The following is a 15,601-nucleotide window of genomic DNA, read 5'->3' on the forward strand; positions in this document are numbered from 1 at the left end:
TAGGCCCTCTAGTTCTGGACTCCCCGACCCCAGGGAAAAGACTTTGTCTATTTATCCTATCCATGCTCCTCATCATTTTGTAAACCTCTATAAGGTCACCCCTCAGCCTCCGACGCTCCAGGGAAAACAGCCCCAGCCTGTTCAGTCTCTCCCTGTAGCTCAGATCCTCCAACCCTGGCAACTTCCTTATAAATTTTTTCTGAACTCTTTCAAGTTTCACAACATCTTTCCCATAGGAAGGAGGCCAGAACTGCACACAATATTCCAACAGTGGCCTAACCAATATCCTGTACAGCCGCAACATGACCTCCCAACTCCTGTACTCAATACTCTGACCAATAAAGGAAAGCATACCAAACACATTCTTCACTATCCTATCTACCTGTGACGCCACTTTTAAGGAGCTATGAACCTGCACTCCAAGGTCTCTTTGTTCAGCTACACTCCCTAGGACCTTACCATTAAGTGTATAAGTCCTGCTAAGATTTGCTTTCCCAAAATGCAGCACCTCACATTTACCTGAATTAAACTTGCGCTGGAAACTTTAATAACCTCTGCTGAGTCCTCCCATGCTTTAACAATGTCCCATGTTCATTCAATCCATCACTTCACTATTTAGTTTAAAGAACTATCCACAGCCCTAGTAATCCAATTCACCAAGACTCTGGTCCCAGCATGATTCAGGTAGAGCCTGTCCCATTAGAACAGCCCCCTTCTCCCCAGTACTGGTGCCAATATCCCATGAATTTGACCTGTTTCTCCCATACCTATCTTTGAGCCATGTACTTACCTCTTTATCCTTGTCAGCCGTCGGGACTCTCAATCCTGGCCACAGAGAACTGTGTCTATTCCCCTGAGTATGCAATCTCCGATTACAACTACAGGTCTTTTTTCACTCCCTCTTCAATGTACAACATTGGTGTGGTCAGGTTCCCATTGGTCCATCAATTCCTTAGCTGGGAGAAGCTTGTTGCTGGGTGGATGTGTGCTGTGAATGATCAGCCTGTTGTTGAGTGTTCATTTCCTGTGAATAATCAGCTTGTAGTTGGTGTGTTTCCTGTGTATGATCAGCCTGCTGAGTGACAGTTTCCTGTCAATGATCATTCTGTAGCATGTTCATTTCTTGTGTATGTTCTGCCTGTTGTTGAGTGTCAGTTTCCTATAAGTGATCAGCCTATTGTAGAGTGTCAGTTTCTTGTGTATGATCAGCCTGTTTTGAGTGTCAGTTTCCTGTGTATGATCAGCCTGTTTTGAGTGTCAGTTTCCTGTGAATTATCAATTTGTTGAGTGTTCATTTCCTGTGAATGATCAGTCTATTGAGTGTTCATTTCCTGTGAATAATCAGTTTATGTTTAGTATGTTTCCTGTATACGATCAGCCTGTTGAGTGTTTGTTTGCTATTGATGATCAGCTTGTAGTGTTATTTTCCTATGTATGATCAGCCTGTTGTTGAGTGTCAGTTTCCTATGAATGATCAGCCTGTTATTGACTGTAAGTTTCCTGGGTATGATCAGCCTGTTGTTGACTGTAAGTTTCCTGGGTACGGTCAGCCTGTTATTGACTGTAAGTTTCCTGGGTATGATCAGCCTGTTGTTGAGTGTCAGTTTCCTGTGAATGATCAGCCTGTTATTGACTGTAAGTTTCCTGGGTATGATCAGCCTGTTGTTGACTGTAAGTTTCCTGTGAATGATCAGCCTGTTATTGACTGTAAGTTTCCTGGGTATGATCAGCCTGTTGCTGAGTGTCAGTTTTCTGTGTATGATCAGTCTGTTGTTGAGTGTCAGTTTCCTGTGAATGATCAGCCTGTTATTGATTGTAAGTTTCCTGGGTATGATCAGCCTGTTGTTGACTGTAAGCTTCCTGGGTATGATCAGCCTGTTGCTGAGTGTCAGTTTTCTGTGAATGATCAGCCTGTCGTTGAGTGTCAGTTTCCTGTGAATGATCAACCTGTTGTTGAGTGTCAGTTTCCTGTGAATGATCAGCCTGTTGCTGAGTGTCAGTTTCCTGTGAATGATCAGCCTGTTGTTGACTGTAAGTTTTCTGTGTATGATCAGCCTGTTGTTGAGTGTCAGTTTCCTGTGAATGATCAGCCTGTTGCTGCGTGTCAGTTTCCTGTGAATGATCAGCCTGTTGTTGAGTGTCAGTTTCCTGTGAATGATCAGCTGTTGTTGACTGTAGGTTTCCTGTGTATGATCAGCCTGTTGTTGACTATAAGTTCCCTGGGTACGGTCAGCCTGTTATTGACTGTAAGTTTCCTGGGTATGATCAGCCTTTGGTTGGGTGTTCATTTCCTGTGAATGGTCAGCCTGTTGAGTGTCAGTTTCTTGTAAATGGTGTTGAGTGTCAAGTTTCTGTTCAAGCCTCAGTTCCCCGGTTGCAGAAGCCTGTTGCTGAGCTGGAGGTGGGGGGTTCCCTGTGAATGATCAGCCTGTTACAGTTCGCTAAGTGGCTTTGAATGGAAGATGGCTTGAGTGGCCAGCACCCCCCCGAATAAAGCGCCTGTAATCCCAGGCTGTGTCCGTCCCCTGTGGAGCGGAGTTGAGTTTGAGGTGTTGGTTTACACTTCCTGTTGTGTGGTCGGTGGGTGTGGAGTACATTGGCTCGCCCAGTTTCCGGGTTTTTACCTGGGACAGCCAGCGCCCCATTGATCCGGGACAGACGGAGAAGTTGAGCTGCGATAATGTTGTGTGTGCGCCTCAGTCTCCGTCTCCTGCCCTTCTTCCTGTACCTGCTCCAGGTGTGCCGGGCTACCGGCGACGAGCAGTGCCTGAGCAACTACGTCCTGGGCCGGGATGACTTCGTGCTGGACACCGAAGACTCGGTGGCTGACGGAGCCACTTTCCTGGGCTCTCCCAATGTCAGCCGTGCCCGAGACTGTGTGCGGATGTGCTGCAGGAGGCCGGGCTGTAATGTGGTCTTGCTGGAGGACCAGAACCAGAAGAGCCAACGGGACCCCTTGCTCAGGCAGATCAGTGGCTGCTTCCTCTTCAACTGCCTCTACAACCAGGTCTATGTCTGCAAGTTCTTCAGGAGAGAAGGCTTCAGTAACTTCATACTGAACACCGTCCATGAGGCCTACATCAAACCTAGGATACCTAGTGCAGGTAAGTGGCATCCTCACTGTAACCACCCGACCCTCTTCCCACTTACCAAAGGCAGGAGATTATCACCAGCTCTCCCTTCCCTCTGTCTTTGCCCTTTGTACTGTTTGCTGTGCCCTTTTACCCTCCTGAGTTATTGGGATGGGCTACCAGGAAGGGGGGAAATTGAGTGGCAGAACAGGCTGAAGGGGCTGAATAGCCTGCTCCACCTCCCAAATGCTAATTTCTTCTCCACCTTGCCACATCCTTCCTGACACGTCCTTAGCTGCCCCCCCCCCCCCCTGTTTTAGCTGGTCAATGCGCTACCATTGGTTAATCACCAATGGTATCCCAGAGTGAATTGGATGCCAACGCTGTGTGTCAAAATGTATCCTGATACATCAAGTGAGCGGAAGTTCCTCTGGTGTCAACTTTCAAGTGGTTTGGAGGCTCTTTTGTCATGAGCACGATGTGTTCTGATAACCGAACAGGATGGCGTGTGAAGATCAGGCAGTTGTGTTCCTTGTGTAGGTATCAGTCTGTTCCTGTCACCCTCTCAAACAGTAATATTCAATGACCTCAGAAGTGAAAGAGCAAACTTTCTAACAAGCCACCTCTTGCTGCAGTTTGTATATATGTAATCACGGATGTCCCAAAAGCCATTTACTGCCAATTTCTGAAGTTCAGCCTCTGCTGTAACCCAAGGAAACTTGGTAGCCAATTTGAAACCATTGGAAACTCCCAAAAACACCTATGCGATAGGGATGAGAATTAGATAATCTATTTCTGTGTGATGTCAGTTGAGGAATAATTATTGATTATTACTTTACTGAGGGAAATGCCGGTAATTCTAAAATAATGGGATGTTAATACCTACCTGTAAGATCAGACTTGGCCTGGGTTGCCACAAGCAAAAAGCTGAGATTATATGCTTCACCTCTACAAATCATCATAATTGGTCAGACTTTATTTGGTGTATGGTGTTCAGTTCTTGGCATCTTAATAATGGAAAGATGTTAAAGTCCTGTAGAGAGTGCAAAGGAGATTTATAAGAATGATACCAGAAATTAGGGATTTCAGATGCAAGGAATGATTAGAGAGACTGGGCTTGTTCTCCTTTGAGCAGAGATGATTAAGAAGTGACCTTTTTGAGGTGTTCGAAAGGATGAACAACGATGATAGGGTAAAGTAGGACATTCTGTTTTGGTTAGTAACTAGGAGTCACACTTTCAAGATTGTCAGCAAAAGAGCCACGAGTGAGATGAGATACCTTTTTTTACTCCGAGAGTTGTTAGGATTTGGAATGCACTATCTGGGATAGTGGTGAAGGCAGATTCTGAGGTTTCAGAAGAAAGCTGGATCTAAATTTGAAAGTGATGAAATTGGAGGGTTGGAGAATGGGACTAGATGGGTAGCTGTTTCAGGGGCTGATACAGACACAATGTTGGAATGACCTCTTGTACTGTAAATTCTATAAGTCTCTGGTATGGAACTTGATGGTATGACCTTCTGACTCAGAGTGGTGTTGTGATTTTAGAGAAAAAGGAACAAGTCTGAAGAATGTTTCCTCTTTTTTTTTCATCAGGAGTGATTGCCTCTCTGTTAATGAGCACCTCATCTATGCAGGGCAAATGAAAGGCCTGGGAAAGGAGGGAAATGACAAATACCATATTGTGAATTGCTGTGGGGCATGAGACTGATCAAAACTAACCTGTGCCCCCAAAGTGGGTTGAATTAGCCTGTGGTTTCTGTGATTCTCGTACTGAGGTGCTGCAATAGCAGCTGATGCTGGTAATCATTAATGAACAGGGGCACGTGCCTCACAATACTTAAGCTAAATTTTCACTCCTGTTTTCAAACCATCACTCCATTGACTTGCACCAGCTGTGTGAAGGAAGCAAATGTTTTTACCCCGAGTGGATTTTTCTCCTCTTGGTTACTGATGCTCAGTTTGATGAAGAATGGTTGGCAGAGCAATAACTGAGGAGGTTGGTGATCCCTGTGGAATTGCACTTCTGTCTGAGCGCAAAGCTCCAAAGTGAAATAACAAAGCACACTGAGGTTAAATATTGATAACACTTCAAGCTCGTCTGTGTTAATGAGTAATATTTAAATGACATCAGGGTACCTCATGCAATTTCTACAGCACTTTGAAGGGAAGAGCTTGCTGTTCGTCGCTTGATAATGATAGGATGTTCCATTGTACGTCAGTTTTAAAACTATCATTGTGTAGGAAACACAACAGTCAATTTGTCTACAACAAAGTCCCGTTATGTAGGTGTTCAGAAAGCAACAAGCATTTCAATGTAAAAATCTGCTCAGGCTCCAGCTTTTTGGAATCTATTCAAGAATATAAATTCTAGTTGAAACGACTGTGGAATCTAGGTCTCCCAATGACCTGCGAGTCTGTTCATATTTTTGTCTCATTTACATGTTGCTGCAATCATTTTAGTTTATACCTAATACCTTGTGTGTGATGACTATATGCTGACAATCCCTCCGCTGCATTATGGTTGGCTGCATTTGCAGATTGATTCCTTTGCTAGAGCAATATTCTAATGTAAGATGTCTCTCATCACCCGGTGAGTCAGAGTCCATGTTAGTCATACAGGAAGTTGTGTCCTAATCCGTCTGCCATCTGTTTTCTTTTATAACTTCCCTGTCACTCTGAATACCACTGAATTGTGTGACAGTCTGACTCCAATGGTTTGGAAGTCAACTAGTTTCTTGATCATGGAGGCATGCATTGGCAAACTTACGATCAAATCCTAACCCAGCATGAATGCATGTGTACTTCCCGCTGGAGTTGATGTCCGGGGGGCAATTTTGGTGTTCCCAGGCTATGGAGTTAAGAGTAACCTTGCCTTCCATACTTGGTTGTATCAAATTGCAACATTAGTTCAAGATGGCAGCTCACCACCTGCAGAGTGCAACAAGAAATGTGTAGTAAACGTTGGTTTACCAATGACGCCCACATTACTGAGGATGAGCAAAGAAGTATCATACTGGTGAAAGAGCCCATATTCAGAGCAAAATCAATAAAATATAACCTGGATAATCCAAATTTCGGATTATCTGAACAAGATATCAAGATCCCGATGCTTGGGTAAACTTATCCGAACATTTGATTATCCGAACAAAATATTCCCCGCCCGTGTTGTTCGGACAATCAAGGTTGCCCTGTAATTCTAAAGGATTAGAATTAAAAAGCAGAGTTGTTATCTTCAACTCATACAAGTCTTGATTATCAAACCGCTACAAGTACTGTGCCTGATTCTGACTTTGATCCTGCAAAGATATGGAGGAAGAAAAGAAATCCCCAAAGTGGTATTAGAATTGAGTTCACAAAAAACGGAAACTATTGAGTAGGTTGGATCTCTTTTTCTTGAGGAAATCAGGAGACTGAGAATTGGTTTGATACAAATGTTAACATTACGCGGGAGTTTGATAGGAGAGGTACAGAGAAAATACTTTCATTTGTGAATGAGACCATAAACTTAAGGATAATTAATAAATTCAAGGATCCTTCCGTGAAAAACATCTTTACCTGGAAGTTGATTGGAGTGTGAAATACGCATTCTTAAATTCATAAGACATAGGTCCATCAAGCCTAGTCGGTCATTTAATAAGATTGGATTCCCTACAGTGTGGAAACAGGCCCTTCGGCCTAACGAGTCCACATTCTTCCCCCCCCCCCGAAAAGCAACCCACCCTGACTAGTGCACCTATCACTACGGCCATTGTAGCATAGCCAATTCACTTAACCTGCACATCTTTGGATTGTGGGAGGATACCGGAACACCCGGAGGAAGCCCACACAGACACTGGGAGAATGTGCAAACTCCACACGGATGATTGCCTGAGGCGGGAATTGAACCCAGGTCCCTGGTGCTGTGAGGCAGCAGTGCTAACCACTGAACGATCGTCCTGTGGAGTTGATCTAATTCTGACCTTAAGTTCCATTCTCCCTTTTGTTTCCCAGTAACCATTCATTCCGTTGTTGATCAAGCATTTGTCTACCTCCTCCTCGAACATGTTCAGTGACTCCACTGCTCTCTCTGGGTGAGAAAACTGTTTAGACTAACAGCCATTTGAGGGAAAACATTCAAGCCTATCTTTTTCTTAAACAAGAACACCCTTTATTTTGAAGCTATGCCCCCCCTTCACTATTCCTCAACAAGGAAACATCCTCTCAGCACCACATTGTCAAGCCCCCTCCGAATATTTTATGTTTCATTGGGATCAGGCAGTGACCAAGGTCTATTGTATTTCAGGAGATACTGTAAAAGTATGCGAGAGAGAAAAGAGTAGAAAGAAAGGTTTTCATTTTCATAACCCCTTTGCTGACCTTGGCTATCACAAAGGACATGATGGCCAGTCACGTTCTTTTTAAATGCAGTTTGTGAATAACAAAGTCACATGACACCAGGTTATCGTCCAACATGTTTATTTGAACTCACAAGTTTCAAAGCGCTGCTCCTTCATCAAGGGAAAATTCAAATTGTGATTTCAAATAAACCTGTTGGACTATAACCTGGAGTCATATGACTTACAAGATGGACCAGGGTGGACAAAGTATGTAGTAAGACCTCTCCAAATACAAGGAGAAGAGCAAATCTGTTCTAGAGATGTTGTTCGTGTGCGAGTATTAGCCAGAATCCCAGGAATCGTGCCCATAAGATCTTGCAAGTGTCCCTGAGGAAACAGACAGGGCTACAATTTAATGTCTCACTTTGAAGAGGGCACCTCTGGCAGTGTGGCATTTCCTCAGCGCTATCGCAGAGTGTCAGTTTGGTTATAAGCTCAGCTTTCTCTCTCAGGTGGGATCTAAAGCTGTGACGACTGACTCAGAAACAAGAACACTGCCGCTGAGCGACAGCAGATGGTGTTCAAAATGTTATTTTTAGATTACAGTGTGGAAACAGGCCCTTCGGCCCAACAAGTCCACACCGATCCTCCGAAGCGCAACCCACCCATACCCCTACATTTACCCCTCACCTAACACTACGGGCAATTTAGCATGGCCAATTCACCTGGCCTGCACATCTTTGTGACAGTGGGAGGAAACCGGAGCACCCGGAGGAAACCCACGCAGACACAGGGAGAATGTGCAAACTCCACACAGTCACCTGAGGCGGGAATTGAACCTGGGTCTCTGGCGCTGTGAGGCAACAGTGCTAACCACTGTGCCACCGTGCTGCCCTCGAAGTGAGTGGGAGAAGATTTAGTGTAAATAAGATGAGTTGGGTCAAATAGCCTGTTTTTCTGCAGTTCTGTGCGTACCTGCGAGCGTGATGGTTTGAATTGGACTACAGTCTACTGCACCGATCTGCTCCTCTGCACCTTTCAGGTCATGACCTAACCTTCAGTTCTGCCCAGTTTTCCAGCTGATTGTTTGCAGAGTCAGCCAACTTTGGTCATCACTGACATAGGCTGGAATCAGAAAAGTAAGCTCTCTTTAGAGTTAACGTATGATCATGGAATTGATGTCCAGGGCAGACAGAGGTAATGGGATGGAAGTCAACATAAATAAAATAAAAAGCTTGAACTACTCGGGTGCTCGTGGACAGAGAAACAGTCAACAATTCAGATCAACGACCTTTCATGAGAACTGGGAGCGTTTAAATTGAGATGCGGATATTTGCAGCAGATTGTGACAGTTTCCCACCCATGTTTGCTACTTCATCTAGAAAGATCTGACAGTCACTTAATTATTCTGAGGCTGCTTTTTTGCAGGACCTGTAAGTCTCTTCCCATCTTTGGTTGATTATGTGAAGGAAAGCCACTGCCCCCTCCCCACTCTAAATCTGCCTTTGCCAGTTTGATCTGGTGTCCACACCTTATCACCAGCAAACATGTGCATTCACCTAGCACCTTTTTAAAGTAGTAACAACATTCCAAAGCATATGGGAGCTTAGTCGTACAAGTTTGACATCAGACCATGGAAGGAGATGTTAGAGAGGGTGACCAGAAACTGTGTGGAAAAGGAAGGTTGCAAGGTGCACTTTTGAATAGAGAAAGCTGGAGAGGCTTAAGACTTTAATTGTGAAACTGGGCAGCATGGGTAGGTTGGGCCGAAGGGCCTGTTTCCATGCTGTAGGTCTCTCTGATTCTTAAGTGACTTCCAGAGGTTAGGACCTCAGAAGTCCGAGCATGATCAACAGTGATAGGGCAAAGAAAATCTGAGGATATGCAAGAGACCAAAGTTACTGAATTTCTATAGTCTGCATGTGAGTGTGTTAGTATCACTGTGATTTGTTTGCTGTAAGCGGTGGATAGTGTGAAAGAGAGGACTCTTTTTTTTCCACACATATGGATGGAGGAGCTCATTTTGTCTGAAGCATGTCCTGACGTTGATTAAAGTGCATTCAGGGGTCAGGGTCTCCAATCTTGAATACCTGACAGCTGAGATACCAGAGCTTGAGGGGTATAATTACAACATTTAAAAGGTGTTTAGATAGATGTGTGAATAGGAAGGGTTTGGAGGGATATGGGCCAGGAGCAGGCAGGTGGGACTAGTTTAGTTTGGGATTATGTTCGGCATGGCCTGATTAGGCTGAAGGGTCTGTTTCCGTGGCTGAGTGACATGAGATGAGAAGCAACTGACCATTATTTACCCTTTCTTTAAGTCCTCCCGCCCCTTTCTCCTCTTCCCAGCTCTGCCTCACCCTACTGCTGCCTGCAGAGTGATCCCTAAGCTTGACAGGTCCATGTGAAAGCTGGGCAACAATGGAAATGCTGGAGACGTCGATTCTCCTGCTCCTCGGATGCTGCCTGACCCGCTGTGCTTTTCCAGCACTGATCTCCGGCATCTGCAGTTCTCACTTTCTCCCAACAATGGCAGAAAGACCTTCAGTTTGCTGAAATCTTGAAAGGGTTAATGACTCGCTATGGAAAATGTGTTTTCCTTATGGTCCCAGTAGCTGCTTGAACTACTTGATGTAACCAGTAGGTTATCACACAAAGTATAAAGGTCTCTTGTGATACAATGGTACTGTCCCTACCTTTGAGCCCAAGAGACCAGGGTTCATGTCCCACCTGCTCCAGAATAGCATTGAAAATATATATAACCTGTAGGCTGCCTGCAGTGGTTATACAATAAAGTGATGGTAATTTCACTTGATGTTTGGATTTACCTTTTTTTTGTTTTGATTTATTATTGTCGCATGTACCTAGGTACAGTGAAAAGTTTGTTTTGCGTACAATTCAGGCAAATCATACCTCGCAGTGCATTAGGGCAATAGAACAGAGCGAGAAATACAATGTGACAGTGGCAGAGAAAGCACAAATCGAGCGAGGACAACATTAAATTTAATATTTGCAAGGTCCACTCAGAATTGTAATAACAGCAGGGAAGAAGTTGTTTGTGAATTTGTTGGTACCATACCTCAGAGATTTTGAAGCCATTAATCCCCGACTCCTTGCTGATGTTAAAGGACAGTCTTATCCCTCTCTGTAAAGCTGGAATATTTCCTTCTGTCCCCTTAACCAGGTCTTGTTTGAGTATAAGCACATGTTCTAACTAGACCATTGTATACTCTTACTTCCATTCACTCCTACTGTAAAGTACCCTATTCACTGTAAAGCTCAGCTTTTAATTTGCAGTAGTGGTTGCAGTGGCTCAATGAATTAAAAATATTGTTCCACGTATCTGCAAAGACCTCTTAATCGCTTCACCTTTAGCTTCTTTGACCCATTTTTAATACAGTTATTAAAATGCAGAAATGTTATTTTATTGCGGTCAGACTTTGTGCTTCTATCCAACTCTTGACTTGACCTCCGGATAAATAGCATTCATGACTTAAAAGCAGGTAGATGAGTTAACAGTACAAATCATTACAAATGAGTAAATGGTCATTGGATAAACAAATAGATAAAAATGGAATAGTGTAGGATAGGTAGGCTTCAGATTAGTTCCACAGGTCAGCGCAACATCGAGGGCCAAAGGGCCTGTACTGCGCTGTAATGTTCTATGACCTGTAAATTCTCAGATGTAAGAAGTGTGAGTACAAATATTGAGTGACATTTACCTATTTGTTGAGGTCTCTTGTGGCAGCCACACATCATGTTATCCTGTTTACTTGTAAAGGTGTCACAAGTGAGTTGTGTATTAGTCAGGCTAAACACAGGCTTTAATTGAATTTCAGATCCATAAGTTACAAAGAATCAAAGAATTTGTAGTGGTGCAGTCTTTGACTTGAGCTGTGCTTGGTCTTCTCTGAAACTAGGTGACACAGAGCAAACTATTAATCCTGTAACTTTTAACAGGACCCTCTTCACCAGTGCCATATGAAAATAGGCGACTGAATAGGAACTGCAGGTATAAGGAATAGCAGCACCTTTATCCAGTTCTATAAGCTGTGTTCTATTCAGCACTGTTAGAATGCGAACAGACTTCCAACCACGTGGGTGGGTTCTGTTTAGATGTGTCATGTTTTGAACATCACCCGGGCAGTGCAGCCCTGTGAGTGCACTCTTATTGAGTGCCACAAGTTTACAGGGATTAAAATTTTCAAATTCATGAGAAAATCTCTGGCGTAGTCTACTTTCTCAAAGGCAGACGTAGGAACAAGTTTACTTAGTGAGTGACTCAACAGCTGTTGCCTTTTATCTTCCTGCCTAAAGGAACATATGGGTTATTTTGAGATGGCAGAGAGTCAAATTCCTGCTTTTAAATTTACAATATTTGCCCGACTAAGGCCATATATGAAGAAACTACACCAGGTTTTGGTTTCCTTTTTGAAACACTATCTGATTTCCCAAAACTGCATGTCTGAATTCCTCACTGACCACAGTTGGGTCCCCAGACCAGCATTACCTCAATTTGAAAGTTCTCATCCTTTTGTTCTTGAACCTCTTCATCATGCCCTCTCTCTGTGTCACCTCCTGAAGCCCTTAATTTTCCAATTCAGACTTCTTGTGTATCCTTGATGTTAATTAGCTTGCCATGAGCGAATAAAAAAAGTATGTGGCAGTGTCTGTAGCTGCCCAGGGCTAAGCTATGGGATTCCATCCCTAAACCATTCTATCCCATTACACCTCTCTCTTTTTCTTCAAAATGGTCTTTAAAACCCGTCAGCTTAGCTCAGCTTTTTGTCATCGATTGTAATATCTCCATACTTTCAGTGTTGTACTTTGTTTTATGTTGTACTGCTCAAGCATCTTGGGACATCTCTTTCTGTTAAAGAAATCATATCAATTAGCGCCATTGCTTCTGTTGGTCGAGTTATTTTTCTTCCTTTATTGTCTGCCAATTTTGTTCTCCCTTTTTTTTTTCTCTCTTTTACCCTCTCTCTTTCTCAGTTTCCCCCATCTTCTTCTCCCCATCCTGATCCTCGCTTTAATAGTGGCTCAGTGACCAGTTTCAAAAATACAACGATGCAGAATGCAGAGTCCCCGGAATATTTGATGCCTTTATGCTTTGCAGACAAATTGCATGCTCTCACTTTTGAAATCCTTGAAAGCCAATGAGGTAGCCACCTGTACACCAAAATCAGAAAAGACCTTGCAGATTTCCCATGCTGCTGTTGGGTTGGCTGAGCTACTGAAGGAACAGAGCCACATAATGCGTGCTTTGAGATTTCCACTCTGCTTTCCTGGGTCAGTGTCAACCGGATATAGCTGGTCCAAGATAATGTACTAAAGATAATAGGTGCATAAACTAAACCTCACTGTCAAACTCCATACAAATGTAGTTCAAAGCTATCTGCCAGTATAGTTTACTTTGAGTTTGAACTTGGGGTTGGACTCAGGCTGTCAATATCTACAAGATTGTTTTCACCCTCCCAGAATGATAGGAAATCTAATTGGAACATGCAGCATTGTTTAGGGGCTTGGCAGGGTAGATGTGGAGAGGTTATTTCTCCTTGTGGGAGAGTCTAGGATCAGACAGCATAATTTCAAAGTAAGGGGTCACCCATTTTAAGAAGCAAAAGGAGGAACCTTTCCTAAGGGTAGTGAAACTGTGGAATTCTTTTAATGTAGAGAGCTGTCGAGATGGTTGCATTAAATATATTCAAGGCTGAGAGAGTATCCTGAACAGTAAGGGAATTGAGGTTTATGGGGATAAGGCAGGAATGTAGAGTTGAGGATTATCAAATCCGCTCTGATTTAATTGAATGGCAGAGCAGACTCGAATGGTCTACTTCTGCTTCTCTGTCTCCTGATCTGTTGGCATTTCCTGTGTAGGTGATGCGACGCTGCATATTTATCTCTTCTCATCCTCCAGGGCCTTAATCACTCTTTCCAGGATAAACAATGAGTCTCTTATGCTTTTTATTTTGAATCCTGAATCTACTGCTCACAATGTGGTGTCCTCCATTTGTATAGGGTCTGAAAGGGTTCATGCTTAAGCGCTCCAAAAGCACTGTGTATTTTGTCTCTTTGCTTGGCCCGTTACAATTATAAATTCACCCCAGTAGTTTGCTCCAATTAAAGGGGAAGGTAGCAGCAAACACCAGCATGAATAGTGGTTTGTGAAGTGTGCAGCGTTGCCCTAACTATACATCACCATTAAGGTGGGGATCCCAACTGTAGATTGCAATACAGCTTTCCATCAGGCTGTAGATGTGACCTCAAACCTCCATGCATCTGTGATTTTTCGCACCCTGCTTCCTATCGCTTTGATCTCTCTGTCTTCGGTCACTTACAGTCGAGCTCAACGTAAGGGAGGGATTTTCCAGCAATCCGGATTCAGTCCCATTCAATAATTTCAGCTTGTAACCACTGCTACTGTTTCTGTTTTTGGATAGTAGCAATTGCTGGTGATTTTTGCTATTCCCATCAACATCTCCTGTAGACACAGGGGTTGATTTAATCCTGTGGAAGTGGGACCCCACCTACCCCATTTGGAGAATTGGTGGGAAACTGACATTACAGCTAGTTTGGCTAGTCAAGATTCCCTTCTCCCCTGGAATTTCATCTCCAGAAGTGGGGAACACTGCCTACACAAATCTGCCAAGCCAGTAGTGGGGGATCACTGTCGGCAGTGGGCTCCATGTCATCCAGCTCATTTTTTTTTGTCACTTTGTGTAATGATACTGCCCCTTCAACAAAATTATGTTGTCCTTATTTTTTTTTCAAGAAAGGTTGTAAAAGGCAGAGGTTCTGATTTTGTCTGGAGTTGGGAGTTTTTGCCCATGGCGAACAGGTACTGCCCAAGACAACCAGAGAAAAGGCTTTAGGGTTTTATTTTGAAACGGTTGTACGATGAAAGGGGAGTGGCCAGTCCTACCAGTTCAGCGATTTTTTTTTTTTTTTTTTTTTTTTTTTTTTCTCTCTCTCTCTTGTTTAATTTGGTTTTAGGTGGAAATGGCTTCAGCGGAAAGGTTGTCCCTCTGTCCCTCTGTCCCCTTCTGTAAGAACCTGTGGTCCAATTCGTCCATACCGACCAGATATCCCAACCCTAATCTACTCCCAATTGTCAACACTTGGCCCATATCCCTCTAAACTCTTTCTATTCATGTACCATCATTCACATGCCTTTTAGATGTTGTAATTGTGCTATCCTTGAATTTACCTTTTTTTGCTAAGGTGTGTTTATGAGAATGTTGCAGGAAACCAGAAGAGATCCTTTGTTAAGTTGCAGGGTATCACATCGGTTGGCTTTTCAGCTAGCTGTTCTAAATCCTGGTTGTGCTTTATTCAGTAGCTTTTTAAAAAAAAATCTGTTTTACTGGAAACCAAGTGGTTTGGCCAGCTCCATCACTCCTGGAATATCCATCTTGCATCTGCCTAAAACAACTAAAATAGTTAGGGTCTGGGCTACCTTCTTTAAAATGTTTTGATGGGGTCTGGCCTGGTCTTCTGTATGCCCCATTAACATCTCAATGTCACCCTCTTTCCCATATAAAATATCACCTACCTTCCACCCGGCTGTAGACCTTCGACTTTATTCGGAACATAGGGGTAGGAGTAGGCCATTTCAGCCCATCGAGTCTGCACCCCCTCCCCCCCTTCCCCCCCTCCACACCCACCCACCCCAGCCTCCCCATTTTTTTTACACTGATCCAATTCTCAAAAGGGAAAACACCTGAGTGGCCAGTGACAAGCAGTGCCCTTCACAAAAGGGCACCCTTCTGTTTATTTTTTTTTAACCCCCCACACTACCGCCTAACTGTGGTAGTGCTTATTTTAGCCTCCCCATTTAATATGATCACGGCTGATCAAATACTTCATTGCTTTTTACTCACCCCAACCCTATAACCCTAGGTGCCGTTGGTAATCAGAAATGTTTCAATTTCTTCCTTCCAAATACTGAGAGACTGAGTTTTCACAGTTCTGTGATAGAGAAGTCCAAAGGTTCTCAGGCCTCCGAGTAAAATCCTATTTCCTCATCCTGGACCCAAGTGGTGTCTCTCTCTTTTTAAAATGTGACCTCTTGTTCTAGACTCCACAGCATCTTACCTGTAACTGCTCTGTTTAGCACTCAAATTATTCTGTACATTTTAATGAGATGACCTTTCATTCTTCGAAACGCTAGAGCCATACAGATCCCAGTTTGCCCCACCTTTGTAGGAGAA

General features: G+C 43.5%; 1 protein-coding gene across 1 annotated transcript in view; it reads left to right on the forward strand.

The window, feature by feature from the left end:
- The first annotated feature begins 2,396 nt into the window (after nucleotides 1-2,396).
- The window catches only part of LOC140476505 (kunitz-type protease inhibitor 1-like), a 65,702-nt gene continuing 52,497 nt past the window's right edge, over nucleotides 2,397-15,601 (forward strand). The window contains exon 1 of the mRNA XM_072569240.1: nucleotides 2,397-3,104. Within this exon, the coding sequence (XP_072425341.1) occupies nucleotides 2,681-3,104 (424 nt within the window). The 5' untranslated portion in view covers nucleotides 2,397-2,680. The remainder of the gene's footprint in view (nucleotides 3,105-15,601) is intronic.

This window comes from Chiloscyllium punctatum, chromosome 4 (genome assembly GCF_047496795.1).
Source record: "Chiloscyllium punctatum isolate Juve2018m chromosome 4, sChiPun1.3, whole genome shotgun sequence".
Lineage (NCBI taxonomy): Eukaryota > Metazoa > Chordata > Chondrichthyes > Orectolobiformes > Hemiscylliidae > Chiloscyllium > Chiloscyllium punctatum.